Below are 15,493 nucleotides of genomic sequence, written 5' to 3'. Positions count from 1 at the left end.
GAGCATGTTTTTATATGTCTCTCAGCCTTTTGCATGTTCTCTTTCAAATGTCTATTTAGGTCCTTTGCCCATTTTTTGATTGGATCATTTATATTCCTTTTGTTAAGTTGTATGAGTTCTCTGTAAATTTTGGAGACTAAACCCTTATGTGAAATAGCATTGGCAAATATGTTTTCCCATGCAGTGGGCTTTCTTGTTGTTTTGTTCATGGTTTCTTTTTGCTGTGCAGAAGCTTTTTATTTTGATGTAGTCACATTTGTTTATTTTCTCCTTAGTCTCCATTGCCCTAGAAGCTGTGTCGGTAAAGATATTGCTATGACATATGTCTGCTATTTTGCTGCCTATGGAATCGTGTAGGATTTTAATGGTTTCCTGTCTTACATTTAAGTCCTTTAACCATTTTGAGTTGGTTTTGTTGTGTGTGTGGGGGGTTGGGGGGGAGGGTGTATGGTGTAAGTTGTTGATCTAGTTTCATTTTTTGCATGTATCTGACCAAATTTCCCAGCACCTTTTATTGAAGAGACTGTCTTGAATCCATTGTATGCTCTTGCCTCCTTTGTCAAATATTAATTGAGCATAATGGCTTGGTTCAATTTCTGGGTTCTCTGTACCATTCCATTGGTCTATATGTTTGTTCTTGTGCCAGTACCAGGCAGTTTTGAGAACCGTGGCTTGGTGATATAGTAGCTTGATATCTGGTATTGTGATCCCTCCACCTTTGTTCTTCTTTCTCAGGATTGCTGTGGCTATTCCGGGTCTTTTTTTTTTTTATTCCAGATGAATTTTTGGAGAGTTTGTTCTAGATCTTTGAAATATCCCATTGGTATTTTAATGGGGAATGCATTGAATCTATAGATTGCTTTGGGTAGTAAGAACATTTTGATGATGTGATGATGTTGTTTCTACCAAACCATGAACACAGTATGTTCTTTCATCTGTTTATGTCTTCCTCTATCTCTTTTTTCAATGTCCTGTATTTTTTTGAGTACAAGCCTTTTACCTCCTTAGTGAAGTTTATTCCTAGGTATCTTAATTTTTTGGTGCAATGGTAAATGGGATTCGTTTTTTTCTTTTCTCTTTCTGTGAATTTATTATCTATATATATAAAAGCCTAAGCGGCCATTATGACCAAATGTCCAGAATGACTAGTTGACCTGTTGCAATGATGCCCAGTGACCAGCAGGAGGCAGACACTCAACACAGGAGCTGCCCCTTGGTGTTAGTGCACTCCCACAGCCAACCTTCTGTGCCAGCCAACCTCCTGCTGTCCCTACCCACTGCGGCCAGCCAACCTCCCACAGTCCCTCCCCGGGCTGGTCCCTCCCTCTGGCTAAGGCTCCAGGCACTGGAGAATCTGTCTCTGGGAATCCTATAGGAGGAGAGTGATCCTGATGCTGATTAAGACAGAGTAGCATTTCAGAGGGTGTAGAAGGGGCAAGGCAGCAGCCTAATTGCAAAGACTTAAAGTACGCACCACTACCATCTTACCTCTGCCACTACACCATGTGTGCCACTCACCCTTCTGCCCCCATCATCCACTTTTACCTTGGCCAGCATCTTTCCAGACTGCCAACTACTGATTGACTAGCGTTTCTACGGTGGTGTGCTGCCATTGACCGAAGTCAGCTATCTATCATGCTTGGGGGCGGAGCCCTGAGAATATGTGTGCTTCAGGTAGGAGAGATGACCTGTCTGTCTGTCAGCAACTTTTACCCAGGGAGAGTGAGGTGGCCCTAGCACAGGCCGTGAAGTAGAGCTGTATTTCCACCGCAGAGCATAGCTGGTGTTCAGGCCATTTTGGGGCACTCTTTTGTGGTCTTTGCTTGCTGTTACCTCAGTACATCTACACAACTAGATCTGGGCCTGCTGGCTAAACTCCTGTGGTCCCTCCCCACAGCCGGCAGGCCCCGATCACCCATGCTCCCATGCATGAATTTGTTATGGGTTGACTTAGTGAGATAGACCACCAACTCAGAATTTAAATTTAGGTGCCTTTATTAAGCCGGCCAGCTGACCACAGTCCCAGCACCCCGCCGAAGCAAAAGGCTGAACTGTGGTGTAGACTGCAAAAGTTACAGCATATTTATTTGCAAAAACTACAAAGTTACAAAGCCTAGTTTACGCAATTTGTTCCCGACACAGTATAGCATTATCACCTTCCTATCTATGTTTTCCGGGAACAGAGAGCACAGTTTATTGAGGAGGGACCATGAGACCATATCTAAAGGCCTGACCTGATGTCAGTACCTTCCTATCTGTCTGTTCCAGGAACAGACAGCACAGCGCGCCCCGATATGCAGCCCAGTACAAATTTGTGCACCAGGTCTCTAGCTGGTTTATAAAAAGGCCATAGATTTCTGGGTGTTAATTTTGTATCCTGCTATATTGCCAAATTTATTTATTAGGTCTAGTAGTTTTTTTGATGGAGTCTTTGGGATTATCTATGTATAGTATCATGTCATATGCGAATAAGGACAGTTTTACTTCTTCTTTTCCAATTCTGATGCCTTTTATTTTTTTTCTGGTCCGATCGATTTGGCTAGCATTTCCAGTACTATATCGAACAGGTATGGTGAAAGTGGGCACCCCTGTCTTGTTCCTGTTCTTAGGGAAAATGAGTTTACTTTTCACCCATTGAGTATCATGCTGGCGGTAGGTTTGTCATTGCTGTTTGCTCCACCCTGATGATTCCCAGAGATTCCCACCCCACCCAATTTACAACCCCACCCAAGCTGTGCACATCGGCTTTTGCATATGAATGGCCTGTCCTTTCTCTGCCTAAAACCTGTCAAACTTCAGCTGGGTCAGAGAGCCCTAGAGCTTCCAAAAGATGGCCCAAGGCCTGGCAGCAGCAGCCTGCCTTGCTTCACAGCTGGGTCTCGTCTGGGTACTTCCAAACCCCATACAAAAAGGAGGAATCTGCAGATGTCTCTGTAGCTCCTGCTGGGTGGCCTCAGACAGTGGCTGGTCTTGCACCTCCTTGGAGATCCAAGAGCCAGGGTACCCAGTGGTCAGAGTGAGACCATACTGGATTATACTGGATTATAACTCTTTACTTCCATAAGAGACACACTCAAGGATCAGACACAGTGAGCACCAAAGCCCCACTGAAGCAAGTTCTGCCCCATAAAGGTATCTCCCGCACAACAGATCTTCCAGTGTAGACACTGCTGGTCATCACAGCCAATTGGCCTGGAGGTCAAATCCTCCCAGTGATACCAACAGCAATCAAGGCTTAACTACAACAAGACTGTGCATACAGCCCACAAAGGGGTGCACCAAGAGTGTCCACCTCAGGTGATTGGGGAGACTGAGCCACTGGGTCTTTTAGGACACCTACCACACAAAACCACTCTATCAACTCAAGGAGACTTAGCAGCTACCCAGTACATAGAAACAAACACAAGGAAGCAGCCAAAATGTGGAGACAAAGAAACAAGTCACAAATGAAAGAAATGGATGAAAGCAAACTACTGAATATAGAGTTCAAAACCATGGTTATAAGGTTACTCAAGAATCTTCTAGAAACCTCTGAGAAATTTAGTGAGACCCTCAAGGATATGAAAAAGGACCAATCAGAAATTAAGCATATACTGACTGTAATAAAGAATAATATACAGAGATCCAATAGCAGACAAGAGGATCCCAAGAATGAAGTCAAATATTTGAAATACGAAGAAGCAAAAAACACCCAAGCAGAAAAGCAAAAAGAAAAAAGAATCCAAAAATATGAAGATAATGTAAGGAGCCTCTAGGAAAACTTCAAGCATACCCAAATCTGAATTATGAGGGTGCCAGAAGAAGAGAGAGAGAGCAAGATATTGAAAACCTATTTGAAGAAATAATGACAGGAAACTTCCCCTATCTGGTGAAAGAAATAGACTTACAAGTCCAGGAAGCACAGAGAACCTCAAACAAGAGGAATCTAAAGAGGACCACACCAAGACACATCATAATTAAAATGCCAAGGGCAAAAGACAGAGATAATCTTAAAAGCAGCAAGAGCAAAACAGTTAGTTGCCTACAAAGAAGTACCCATACAACTGTCAGCTGATTTCTCAACAGAAACTATGAAGGCCAGAAGGGAGTGGCAAGAAATACACAAAATGATGAATACCAAGAACCTACAACCAAGATTACTCTACCCAGCAAAGCTATAATTTAGAATTGAAGGTCAGATAAAGAGCTTAACAGACAAGAAAAAGCTAAAGGAGTTCATCACCACCAAACCAGTATTATATGAAATGCTGAAGAGTATTTTCTAAGAAGAGAAAAAAGAAGAAAAAGGTAATGATAAAAAACTATGAACAACAAAGTGACAACAAATACATATCTATCAATAAGTGAGCCTAAAAATCAAATGAATAAAAAACCTGATGAACAGAACAGACTGGTGAATGTAATAGAATAAGGGGCATGAAAAGGGAGCAGACTGACAATGCTTGAGGTGGGGGAAGGGGTTGCGGGGGGTGTGGGAAGAGATTGGACAAAGAGCTTACACCTATGGACGAGGTCAATGGGGGAAGGGGAAAGGCCTGGAGTGGGGTGGGAACCAGATGGAGGGGAGCTATGGGAAGGAAAAAAGGAATATCTGTAGTAATCTGAAAAATAAAGATTTAAAATTAAAAAATAAATTAAAAAATAAATTAAAAAACAAACAAATAAAAAACATACAAATACCAAATACCCAGTAAAGAGGGTAGGGGCAGATTCTGTAGAGGCCAACCTTATATACAGAAAGTAAGGTTAAGGAATTGGATGAATATGGGGAGGACCTCAGTTCAGTGTAGAGGAATTAAAAAGAGAATGAATGGATAAGAAGAAAGAGAAAGAGAAGAAAAAATAATAAACATTTTAAAAAATTAATTAAAAATAGAATAAAGTGAAAAATTAGAACACTGAAAAATAATGTAAAAATAAATAGAAAATAAACAAATGAAAAAAGAAAAATAAATTAAAAAGAGATAACAAAATAATCCTATCTAATAATAGACAAACATGGTAATTGACCATACCTTCGCTACGCCTCCCATTGGCTAATCAGCGAGATATGCAAATTAACTGCCAACAAATATGGCGGTTAATTTGCATACGTAGGCGTGAAGCGGCAGAGCAAAGATTGCAGGCGGCTCCGGCCAGAGCAGCAAAGGCTCTGAAGGCGGCTCCGGCCGGAGCAGCGAAGGCTTTGAAGGTGGCTCCGGCCGGAGCTAAGACCTGGGTCCTGGGTGCTGGAGGAAAACCGGTGCCAGCAGCCAGGGGAAGGGAAGGCCTATTGCACAAATCTTTTTGTGCAACAGGCCTCTAGTAATAAAATAAAATAAAATGAAAATGAAAAAGTGAAGTGTTGTTTCTTTCTGCTGAGTTTTAATTCCCCATGAGGGCTAGTTTAAGATCCCACTCTTCTGTACTGTCTGCTGCTTCTCAGTTTCCTGTTGCTGGTACTGAATGGCCTCTCTTTAGGGCTTTCAGGGACTATTCATATATATATATTTTTGTATCCTTTGTTCCACTCAGAATGTAGTCTGGGTGTGGCTGTATTGGTTGCCTGGATACTGTAGGGCAGGGCTATCTCTTCAGGAGAAAATGGCTACCTAGGTCCAGCAGATCAGGTATGACTCAGTGCCAGACTGTGGCCACTTCTCCCCAACCCTCTCCTCTCCCCAGCCTCTCCCAAGACTCCACAAGTCCGCACCTCCACCTGCACCTCGGCCATGGGTGAGTGTTTGTATTTGAAAGGTCCTATGAACTAGGTTTAGCGAATAAAAGCAAAAACCAAAAAGAGGGGAAAGAGCTGCGCCATTGTGAGTCCCTCTCCCCCTGATGCAGCATGGCCTGGCAGCTGTCCAGGATGCCCCCTCTGAGCTCAGTCTCTCATGGCTGTGGACTTAGATCTAGAATACCCCGCCACCAGCAGTCCTGTAGACCTCCTTTCCACAATCAGATGCTACATCTGTCCCAAGGGTGCGGCTTTCTTCTGACCCTCTGGGCTTGGAGATCTCGCAGTTCTCTCCAGCCTAGATCCCTGATTTTATCATTCTGCAGGTATCCTCTGCCCTTCCCAGCTGCAAATTGCCTTGCCAGTTGTGCCTACTTCGCCAGTTCTGGGTGGATGTTATTCGATTTAGTTGTTTGTTCTATCTGCTACAGGACAAGGCTCAGGACATGTCTGCCTAGTCTGCTTCCATTTTGTCTCCTTTCCCTCTGAGGTTTGATGGTCTGATTGATGCTTCTCTGTCTCTGGATCTGATTTTGTTCATCAGATTATGTTGTTCATTATATTACATAAATGAGTGAGATCATGTGATATTTATCTTTCTCTGACTAACTTACTTCACTTAGCATAATGCTTTCCAGGTCCATCCATGTTGTTGCAAATGATAGGAGTTCCTTCCTTTTTACAGCAGCTTAGTATTCCATTGTGTAGATGTACCACAGTTTTTTAATCCATTCATCTGCTGATGGGCACTTAGGCTGTTTCCAAATCTTAGCTATTATAAATTGTGCTTCTATGAACATAGGGGTGCATATATCCTTTCTGGTTAATTTTTTGAGAAAACTCCATACTGTTTTCCACAGTGGGTGCACCAGTCTGCATTCCCACCAGCAGTGTAAGGAGGTTCCTTTTTCTATGCATCCTATCCAGCACTTGTCGTTTGTTGATAGTCAGTCTGACAGGTGTGAGGTGGTACCTCATTGTTGTTTTGATTTGCATCTCTCAGATGATTAGTGACTTTGAGCATGTTTTTATATGTCTCTTGGCCTCCTGTATGTCCTCTTTTGAAAAGTGTCTATTTAGGTCTTTGCCCATTTTTTAATTAGGTTGTTTATCTTCCTTTTGTTAAGTTGAATGAGTTCCCTGTAAATTCTGGACATTAAAGCCTTATTGATATAACATTGGCAAATAGGTTCTCCCATGCAGTGGGCTTTCTTGTTGTTTTGTTGATGGTTTCTTTCACTGTGCAGAAGCTTTTTATTTTGAAGTAGTCCCATTTGTTTATTTTCTCCTTAGTTTCCATTGCCTTAGGAGGTATATCAGTAAAGATATTGCTATGAAAAATATCTGCTATTTTGCTGCCTTTGGCTTCTTTTAGGATTTTTTATGATTTCCCATCGTACGTTTAAGTCCTTTATCCATTTTGAGTTTATTTTTGTGTATGGTGTAAGTTGGTGGTCTAGTTTCATTTTTTGCATGTATCTGTCCAATTTTCCCAACACGATTTATTGAAGAGACTGTCTTGACTCCATTGTATGCTCTTGCCTCCTTTGTCAAATAGTAATTGAGCATAATGTCTGGGGTTGATCTCTGGGTTCTCTGTCCTGTTCCATTAGTCTATATGTCTGTTCTTGTGCCAGTACCAGGAAGTTTGGACTAAGATCTGGTTCTTTGAAAGGATAAAAAAGATTGATGAACCTCTACCCAGGCTCACCAAGAAGCAAAGAGAGAAGACCCAAATAAACAAAATCAGAAATGAGGCAAAATAACAGAGCCCCAAAATACAAATTATTATTTAAAAAATACTATGAACAACCCTACTCCTACAGACTAAACAACCTAGAGGAAATGGACATATTGGTAGAAAAATATGACCTTACAAAACGCAATCAAGAAGAATCAAAAAATCTCAACAGGCTGATAACTAAGGAGGAAATTGAAGCAGTCATCAAAAAGCTTCCAGGAAACAAAAGCCCTGGGCTAGAGGGCTTCACAGGAGAGTTTTATCAAACATTCTAAGAATTAAAACCTATTCATCTCAGACTATTCCAAAAATTTCAAGAGGAAGGAACACTTCCAAGCTCTTTCTATGAAGCCAGCATTACCCTAATCCCCAAACCAGATAAAGACAGTACAAAGAAAGAGAATTACAGGCCAATATCCCTGATGAACATAGATGCTACAATCCTCAACAAAATTCCAAATGACCAAGTGGTATTTATTCCAGTGATGCAATGCTGGTACAATATCTGCAAATCAATAAGTGTGATACAGCACATAAACTATTTATGGCAAGCTCTTTATTTCACATTCAATTTTGAAAAAGAGCCTTGTTGGATAGAGGAATCTTGACTTAAGATTATTGCTTTTTATTATTGTGAATACCTTATGACATTCCCATCTTGCATGTAGTATTTCTGCTAAAAAACTGACAGCCTTATGAAAACACACTTGTAAGTATCTGTCTCTCTCATGCTGCCCTTAATATTCTCTCTCTGTCTTTTATCTTTGCCATTTTAATTATAATGTGTCTTGGTTTACGTCTCTGGGCTTATTTTGATTGGGAATATCTGTGCTTCTTGAATTTTTGTGACTTTTCTGTCACCAGATTAGGGTATTTGTCTGTCATTATTTCCTCACAGGTTCTCTATCTTTCGTTCACTTTATTTCCCTCTGGTATTCCTAAGATGTAGATATTGTTATGTCTTATGTCCCAGTGTTCCCTTAAACTATATTCAAGCTTTTTTACTTTTTTCAATTTGCTCCTCCGATTGAATGATTCTTTGTATCTTGTCTTCTAATTTCTATTTTGATTCTTTGCTTTATCTAACCTACTTTTTATTCCTTCAAGTGCATTCTTTATTTCAGGTATGCTGTTCTTCATATTATTTCATCATTTCTATGTGTGTTTTTTTAATACATTTTATTGATTTTTGACAGAGAAGAAGGGAGAGGGATGGAGAGTTAGAAACATCTATGAGAGAGAGAAACATCGATCAGCTGCCTCCTGCACACCCCCTACTGGGGATGTGCCCACAACCAAGGTACATGCCCTTGACAGGAATCAAACCTGGGACCCTTCAGTCCATAGGCCGATGCTCTATTCACTGAGCCAAACTGGTTAGGGCTCTATGTTTTGTGTGATTTTTTTCATGCTGTTGAGTATTTTTTAATCCATTACTTTATACTCTGTCTCTGATAATTGCTTACCTCTGTTTCATTCAGCTCTTTCTCTTGAAATTATTTCTGTTCTTTCATTTGAGAACTGTTTCTTTGTTTCCTGCCTTTTGCTATTTCTTTGTGTTTGTTTCTATGTATTGGATACAACTTCTATGACTCCCAGTTTTGGTGGGGTAACCTTCTGTAGTGAGTGTCTTGTGGGGCTCAATGGTGTAGTTTCCTTGATCTTCTGATCTGGGTATTCTAGGAATGTACCATGTGTGGGTTATTTGGTCCCTCCTATTGTAAATCGGCCTTAATTACTCTTGTCCCATTCATGGATTGGCTCAGCCCTAGGTCTGGTTCACTACAAGGCTCAATCCCATCTTCCCACAGGTGCTGACAGAACAAAACAAAACAAAACAAGATCAAACTAAAAACAAAACTAATAACAACAAAAAGAACAACAACAAAAAGAATTTTAAATAAAGAATACTAAAAGACAAGAGATCAAAACAATTAAAGAAGAAACAAAGGGCAAAAAAGAATATGAAAGAAAATAAGAGAAAAGAAAAAGAAGAATCAAAAAGAAAATTAAAATAATAAAGAAGTAATAGTTACAAATAATAATGAATAAAGTAAAATATAGAATAGGGAAAGAGAAACAGAAAGAAAAATAAAAAGGAATAAGGAAAAGAAAAAGAGAAAAATAGAATAAGGAAAGGAAAGACAAATAAGATATATGAAAGAAAATAGAGACGAAATGAAGCAATTTTTAAAATGAAATATAAAAAACTAAAGAAAATATTTTAAAAACATATAAATACATGGAGCTTTCCTCTGCAGATTTTTGTGCCAGCTGCAATTACCCTTTGAATCTCCTATTTGTGGAGCTTGCTGGATTTTACCCTGATGTATCCCAATCTGGCTAATTAGTATGTCAGTCTGGAGCCTCCAGGGAGGTTCTCTGGTTCAAGCCAGTGTCATTCACTGTCCCTTGCTGGCCCTCGGCAATCTGACTGAAACTGGGCTGGGCATAGTCCCAATTAGACCAGGGGCAGGGCCTCTGGAGCCCAGAGTCTGGGTCTGACTTGGGTCTCCAGTGTTGAATGTCCTTGCTTTGAGTTGCTCTGCCTTCCCCCACAGAACTGCACTTTGCAAAGGAATCTGGGACCTGGTCAAGGTGGTTTAAACATAATCACATTGTGTGTGGTAGGCTAACCTGTAGGAGGGGGAGCCGGCCCTGCCTCTTCTTCCCAGGGCTGTGCTGGCTGCATTCACTGGAGATCTCCTCTTCTTCTCCATAATGCAGCTGAAGAGCCCAGCACACACTGGTCTGTCTCTCGGACAGAAGCCCACCCAGAGGAAACAGTCGCAATGCCTCAGCTCTGCCAGGTTCCAAGTAGGGGAAGATAAAAAAAAATCAGCCCCACTTTGCACCCTTTCTGTGTGGTCATCTTCTGCTGGGTGGGGCCTCTCAGGTTCCAACCAGACCAAGAGTCTGAATCCTCCTTGTTGTCAGACCGAGAACTATGAGTATAGATTTCTAGCCCAGTACCATTCCCCTTTGCCTTGGGTCTCAGAGAGACAGTAATGACCTGGCACAGTGGTTCTCAACCTTCCTAATGCCGCGACCCTTTAATACAGTTCCTCATGTTGTGGTGACCCCCAATTTCATTATTACCAATTGAACATAATTAAAGCATAGTGATTAATCACAAAAACAATATGTAATTATATATGTGTTTTCCGATGGTCTTAGGCGACCCCAAAGGGTCGCGACCCACAGGTTGAGAACCACTGACCTAGCATGAAGGGAGCGGCACTGCCTGTGTGTTCAAGGTGGGGAAGACCAATCCTCTTTTCCAAGCCACACTGCCCAGCCCCCATCTATATCTATGTCCAAAATTATTTCAAGGAATAGAAGGCCCCTCAGAGTCACTGCTGGGTGTATTGATCAGACCCTCCACCAGCCCAAACTTTTCCATGTGGTCTCTCCTGCAGACACAGATTGGAGTGAACCTCCCAGGCTGGTGTTGTAACAAAGAAATTGCTCTTTGCCTGGGATGGTCAGGTCTGAGTCTCCCAAATGGACTAAATCCCCACTGATTCTCATCGCCTGATGCTACCTGGGCTCCCCTTCTCTTCCCTGCTGCTATGGGTTGGGGATAGCTGCATGGGGCTGAGACCCCATGCTCCTAAGGACAGTTGGTCTGCAGCCACAATATCCCTCTGGCTTCCCAACTCACACATGCACGAGTTGGCTCACCTTCTTCCTGTCCCCTCTTATCCTTCCTCCATGGTACGTGCTCTCAATATTTCAGATCAGCTACACTTCAACTGTTTTTCCAAGCTGATTGCTCTACAGTTTAGCCGCATGTCTGATCCAGTGTTGAAAGCCAGCAGAGTTTCCAGCTACTCCACAGCCATCTTAGAATCTTTTTGTTTTTCCTAAGCTGTACAACCTCTTTTTTCAGTTTTTCTTTCTCCTATTTGTCTAGTAGATGATATAGAAGATAATTCCCAGGAGGAATAGATAATCCTGTTAAACACTATAACCTCAAAAAGATATGTAGTCATCTTTTTACCTATCTCCAAATTTTGAAAAAATTTCTTAACATCTGAATATTAGAATTGATAATGTCTACATTCTGATTTGTTATAAGGTATATGAAAAGTGTACATAAAAATGTTTTACTTTTAAAAGCATAGGGTGGGCTTATTTTTTTATGCCAACAGAACTTTCCTACAGTCCTAACAAAGCTTCTGCTACAGTCAAAACTACCCATGGTCATCCCTTAAGCACACTATACACTTTTTCACTAGGATATGCTCTCTCTCCCACTTATGTTACCTTAAATTGCCTTCCCTTCTCTCTTCTGCTTAACAGCTCTACCCAATAGAAAATGTTCTCAGATATTTCCATCCAAAAGAGAAAAATTTATCTGAATTTATATAATGTTTAGTTGTCAGTTCCAACGAGAAATGTAGTGTGCAGAAAAAAAATTCCTGGACCAGGTAGTTAAACATTTCATCATTTACTAGGTATGTAATCATGAATAAATTTACTGACCTCTTAAAACTTCCTCTATTCTCATTCTAAAATAAAGTAAGATCCATGCTACATCTCAAACATGATGCCAGGATAAAAAAAAAATGTCATGTTTGTGAAATGTTTTGTTTATGGTAATTGATTATACTTAGGTAAAGAATTTGCTTTATTTCCACCAAGTTCAGCTATGATGATTTACATTCTGGTAATCCAAAAATGATTTCATGTATGTTTTTCTTATTGCCTCAATTCAAATAAAAGTATATTTGTTTTTTCCATATGATAAAAGTACTTAAGAGCTTATTATAGAAAATGTTGAAAGTACATGCAAATAAAAAATGAAATATAAGTGTATGTCACAGCTGGAAAATAACCACTAAGCAAGAAATAACCCCTATTAACATTTTTATTTATTTTTGAATTTTTTATTATTTTTTAACATTTTTATTTTATGCCATACTAGAGGACCAGTGCATGAATTCATGCATGGGTGGGGTCCATCCGGCTGGCCTGCCCAATGGGGGTTTGATTCTGCAGCTCCATCCCCAGTAAGGGACATGCAGGAGGCAGCCAATCAATGATTCTCTCTCATCATTGATGTTTCTATCTCTTTCTCCCTCTCCCTTCCTCTCTGAAATCAATAAAAATATATATTAAAAAAATAAAATAGAACTTCTGACTTTAAAGATAATTTAGTGTTCTTTTAAAATTTTTTAAATTAAATTTATTGGATTGACTGCTTAATAAGGTTATTAATGAACTAAAGACTTTACATGTAACACTGAATCTTTCTTTTCCTCTTCCTTTCCATTTAGTTTGTTGCCCAGCCCAATTGTCAACAACTGCTTGCATCTCGCTGGTATGACGAGTTCCCAGGGTGGAGGAGAAGACACTGGGCAGTGAAGATGGCGACATGTTTCATAATAGGACTTCTTTTTCCCGTCTTCTCTGTATGCTACCTTATAGCTCCTAAAAGCCCTCTTGGACTATTTATCAGAAAACCATTTATCAAGTTTATCTGCCATACAGCATCCTACTTGACTTTTTTGTTTCTGCTGTTGCTTGCCTCTCAACACATCGACAGGTCTGATTTGAACAGACAAGGTCCACCACCAACCATCGTCGAGTGGATGATATTACCATGGGTCCTGGGTAAATGTGTTACTATAGAAAATATAACAATGGGATACTTCCATGAAATTTTGTTGCTCAGAAAAGAATATTAATCAAAGTGTAGGACATAAAGTATTTAAAACAGCTTCTCTCCATCATAGCTCTAAGGCCTAATCCCCAAAGCTAAATAATTATTTTACAGCTGGGTTGACCTGCTCTTAAATATAGCTTATGAAATGTAACTTTAGGTTTTAGGATTCCATGTTTTAACGATTTAATGTCCCATGAATGTTTCTCTAGGGTTCTTTGTTTGTTTGTTTGTTTTTCACTTGGTTCAGGAGCATTGTCATTATTGTTATTTTTTTAATTTTGTTTTGTTGCTTAAAGTATTACAAAGAGTATTACATATGTCTCCTTTTTTTTCCCCCCTTGACCTTTCTCTGACCTCCCCTACCCTCCAGTGTCTTGTGTCCATTGGTTATGCTTATATGGATGCATACAAGTCCTTCGGTTGATCTCTTACCCACCCCCCCCAACCCTCCCTGGCCTTCCCACTGTAGTTTGACAGTCTGTTCGATGCTGCTCTGCCTCTGTATCTGTCTATTTTTGTTCATCAGTTTATAATGGTCTTTATTATACATAAATGAGTGAGATCATGTGGTATTTTTCTTTCTCTGACTGGCTTATTTCACTTAGCATAATGCTCTCCAGTTCCATCCATGCTGTGGCAAATGGTAAGAATTCCTTCTTTTTTACAGCAGCATAGCATTCCATTGTGTAGATGTACCACAGTTTTCTAATCCATTCATCTGCTGATGGGCACTTAGACTGTTTCCAAATCTTAGCTATGGTAAATTGTGCTGCTATGAACATGGGGATGCATATATCCTTTCTGATTGATGTTTCTGGTCTCTTGGGATATATTCCTAGAAGTGGGATCACAGGGTCAAATGGGAGTTCCTTTTTTAACTTTTTGAGGAAACTTCATACTGTCTTCCATAGTGGCTGCACCAGTCTACCTTCCCACCAGCAGTGCACGACAGTTCCTTTTTCTCCGCATCCTCTCCAGCACTTGTCGTTTGTTGATTTGTTGATGACAGCCATTCTGACAGGTGTGAGATGGTACCTCCTTGTTCTCTAGGGTTTTGTTTGTATTTTTGTCTTTTAAAGCCTTTTAACATGTGTCATTGTCCATATATAAATAATTATTCTAATTTCCAAATAGATATGCCTTCTGCAGAATTAATAATTTTATACATAAAATAACTGTAAACATTCTTTAAAATCCATTTACGTTTATATTTGAAATTATATATTAAATCAAAATAATAATAAATTTAACAATAGGACATTCTTCAATTTCTATCTGTTCATTTTATGGAAAGAAAAATGTTTTGGATCTGGAGCAAATTATGGTAAGGTAGTAAACCTTAAAGTAGCTAGTAGAAGCCCTGTTTTCCTTTCCTGTTGTTATTATAGAGATGGTAAACATTTACAATTTAGTCATTCTTTCCTCTATCCCACTGTGGTTTTCTGAGAAATCACATTTTCTCTATTTTGTTAATTTTAAACCTCTCTGGTATCATATCAATATTGTTATTTATTTATTAGAAAATATGCGACAACTTTCATGATTTACAATCTCAGAAGTTCAGTTTGGATTAACTGCTGCCAGGATTGTAAAATGAGGAAAAAGCAGTGGGTGTACAGGACAGAGCAGTGTCTGAATATGAGATAAAAACACTTTTCAATTTTGAAGATTATAAATACTCTCAGTACATAAGCCCTGGTCAGGTGCCTCAGTTGATTAGAGTGTCATCCTGTACACAAAAAGGTTTCAGGTTTAATTCATGGACAGGGCACATACCTAGGTAGTGGGTTTGATCCCAATTGTCTCTCTTATATTGATATTTCTTTCTCTCTATCTCATTCTCTCTCACAATATCCCTTTTTCCTCTCTCTGCAAAAATCATATATATATCCCCTTAGGCAGGGCTTTTTTTTTTAAGTGCATAGGAACAAAATGTATTTTAGATCTTACTGGAAAGAAACTCCGTCTTAAGTGAACTTTAAAACAGAGTATAAAGTACGACCAAAGATCTTTCTTAAATTAGAAGGCATTCAGATAATCTGTCTTTTTTTAATACTTTAATTTTCTTTTTATATCCATTCAGCTATCCCATGTCTTTTTATTGAAGCACTTAATCCATTTACATTTATGGCTATTATTAATAGGCACTTATTTATTGCCATTTTAATTCTGTATGCCTATGTCTCTCTATATTTCTTCTCATTACAGCAGTCCCTTTAGCATTTCTTGCAGTGCTGTTTTGTGGTAATAAACTCTTTTTCCTGTTTTTTTTTGTTTGTTTTTTTTTGTTTGTTTGTTTCTTTCTTTCTTTGTCTGAGAAGCTCTTTATTTCATCATCTATTTTGAATGATAACCTTTCTGGATA

General features: G+C 39.5%; 1 protein-coding gene across 2 annotated transcripts in view; it reads left to right on the top strand.

The window, feature by feature from the left end:
• Positions 1–15,493, top strand: part of TRPC4 (transient receptor potential cation channel subfamily C member 4) — a 362,390-nt gene that overhangs the window by 199,715 nt on the left and 147,182 nt on the right. For both annotated transcript variants that reach the window (XM_070409233.1, XM_070409232.1), the window contains one exon: positions 12,740–13,076. In XM_070409233.1, coding sequence (XP_070265334.1) covers positions 12,740–13,076 — 337 coding nt within the window. The remainder of the gene's footprint in view (positions 1–12,739; positions 13,077–15,493) is intronic.

Source organism: Myotis yumanensis, unplaced genomic scaffold (genome assembly GCF_028538775.1).
Source record: "Myotis yumanensis isolate MYYU_CA2020_CCGP unplaced genomic scaffold, mMyoYum1.0.hap1 SCAF_3, whole genome shotgun sequence".
Classification (NCBI taxonomy): Eukaryota; Metazoa; Chordata; class Mammalia; order Chiroptera; family Vespertilionidae; genus Myotis; species Myotis yumanensis.
This window is presented reverse-complemented; position numbering and strand designations above follow the sequence as displayed.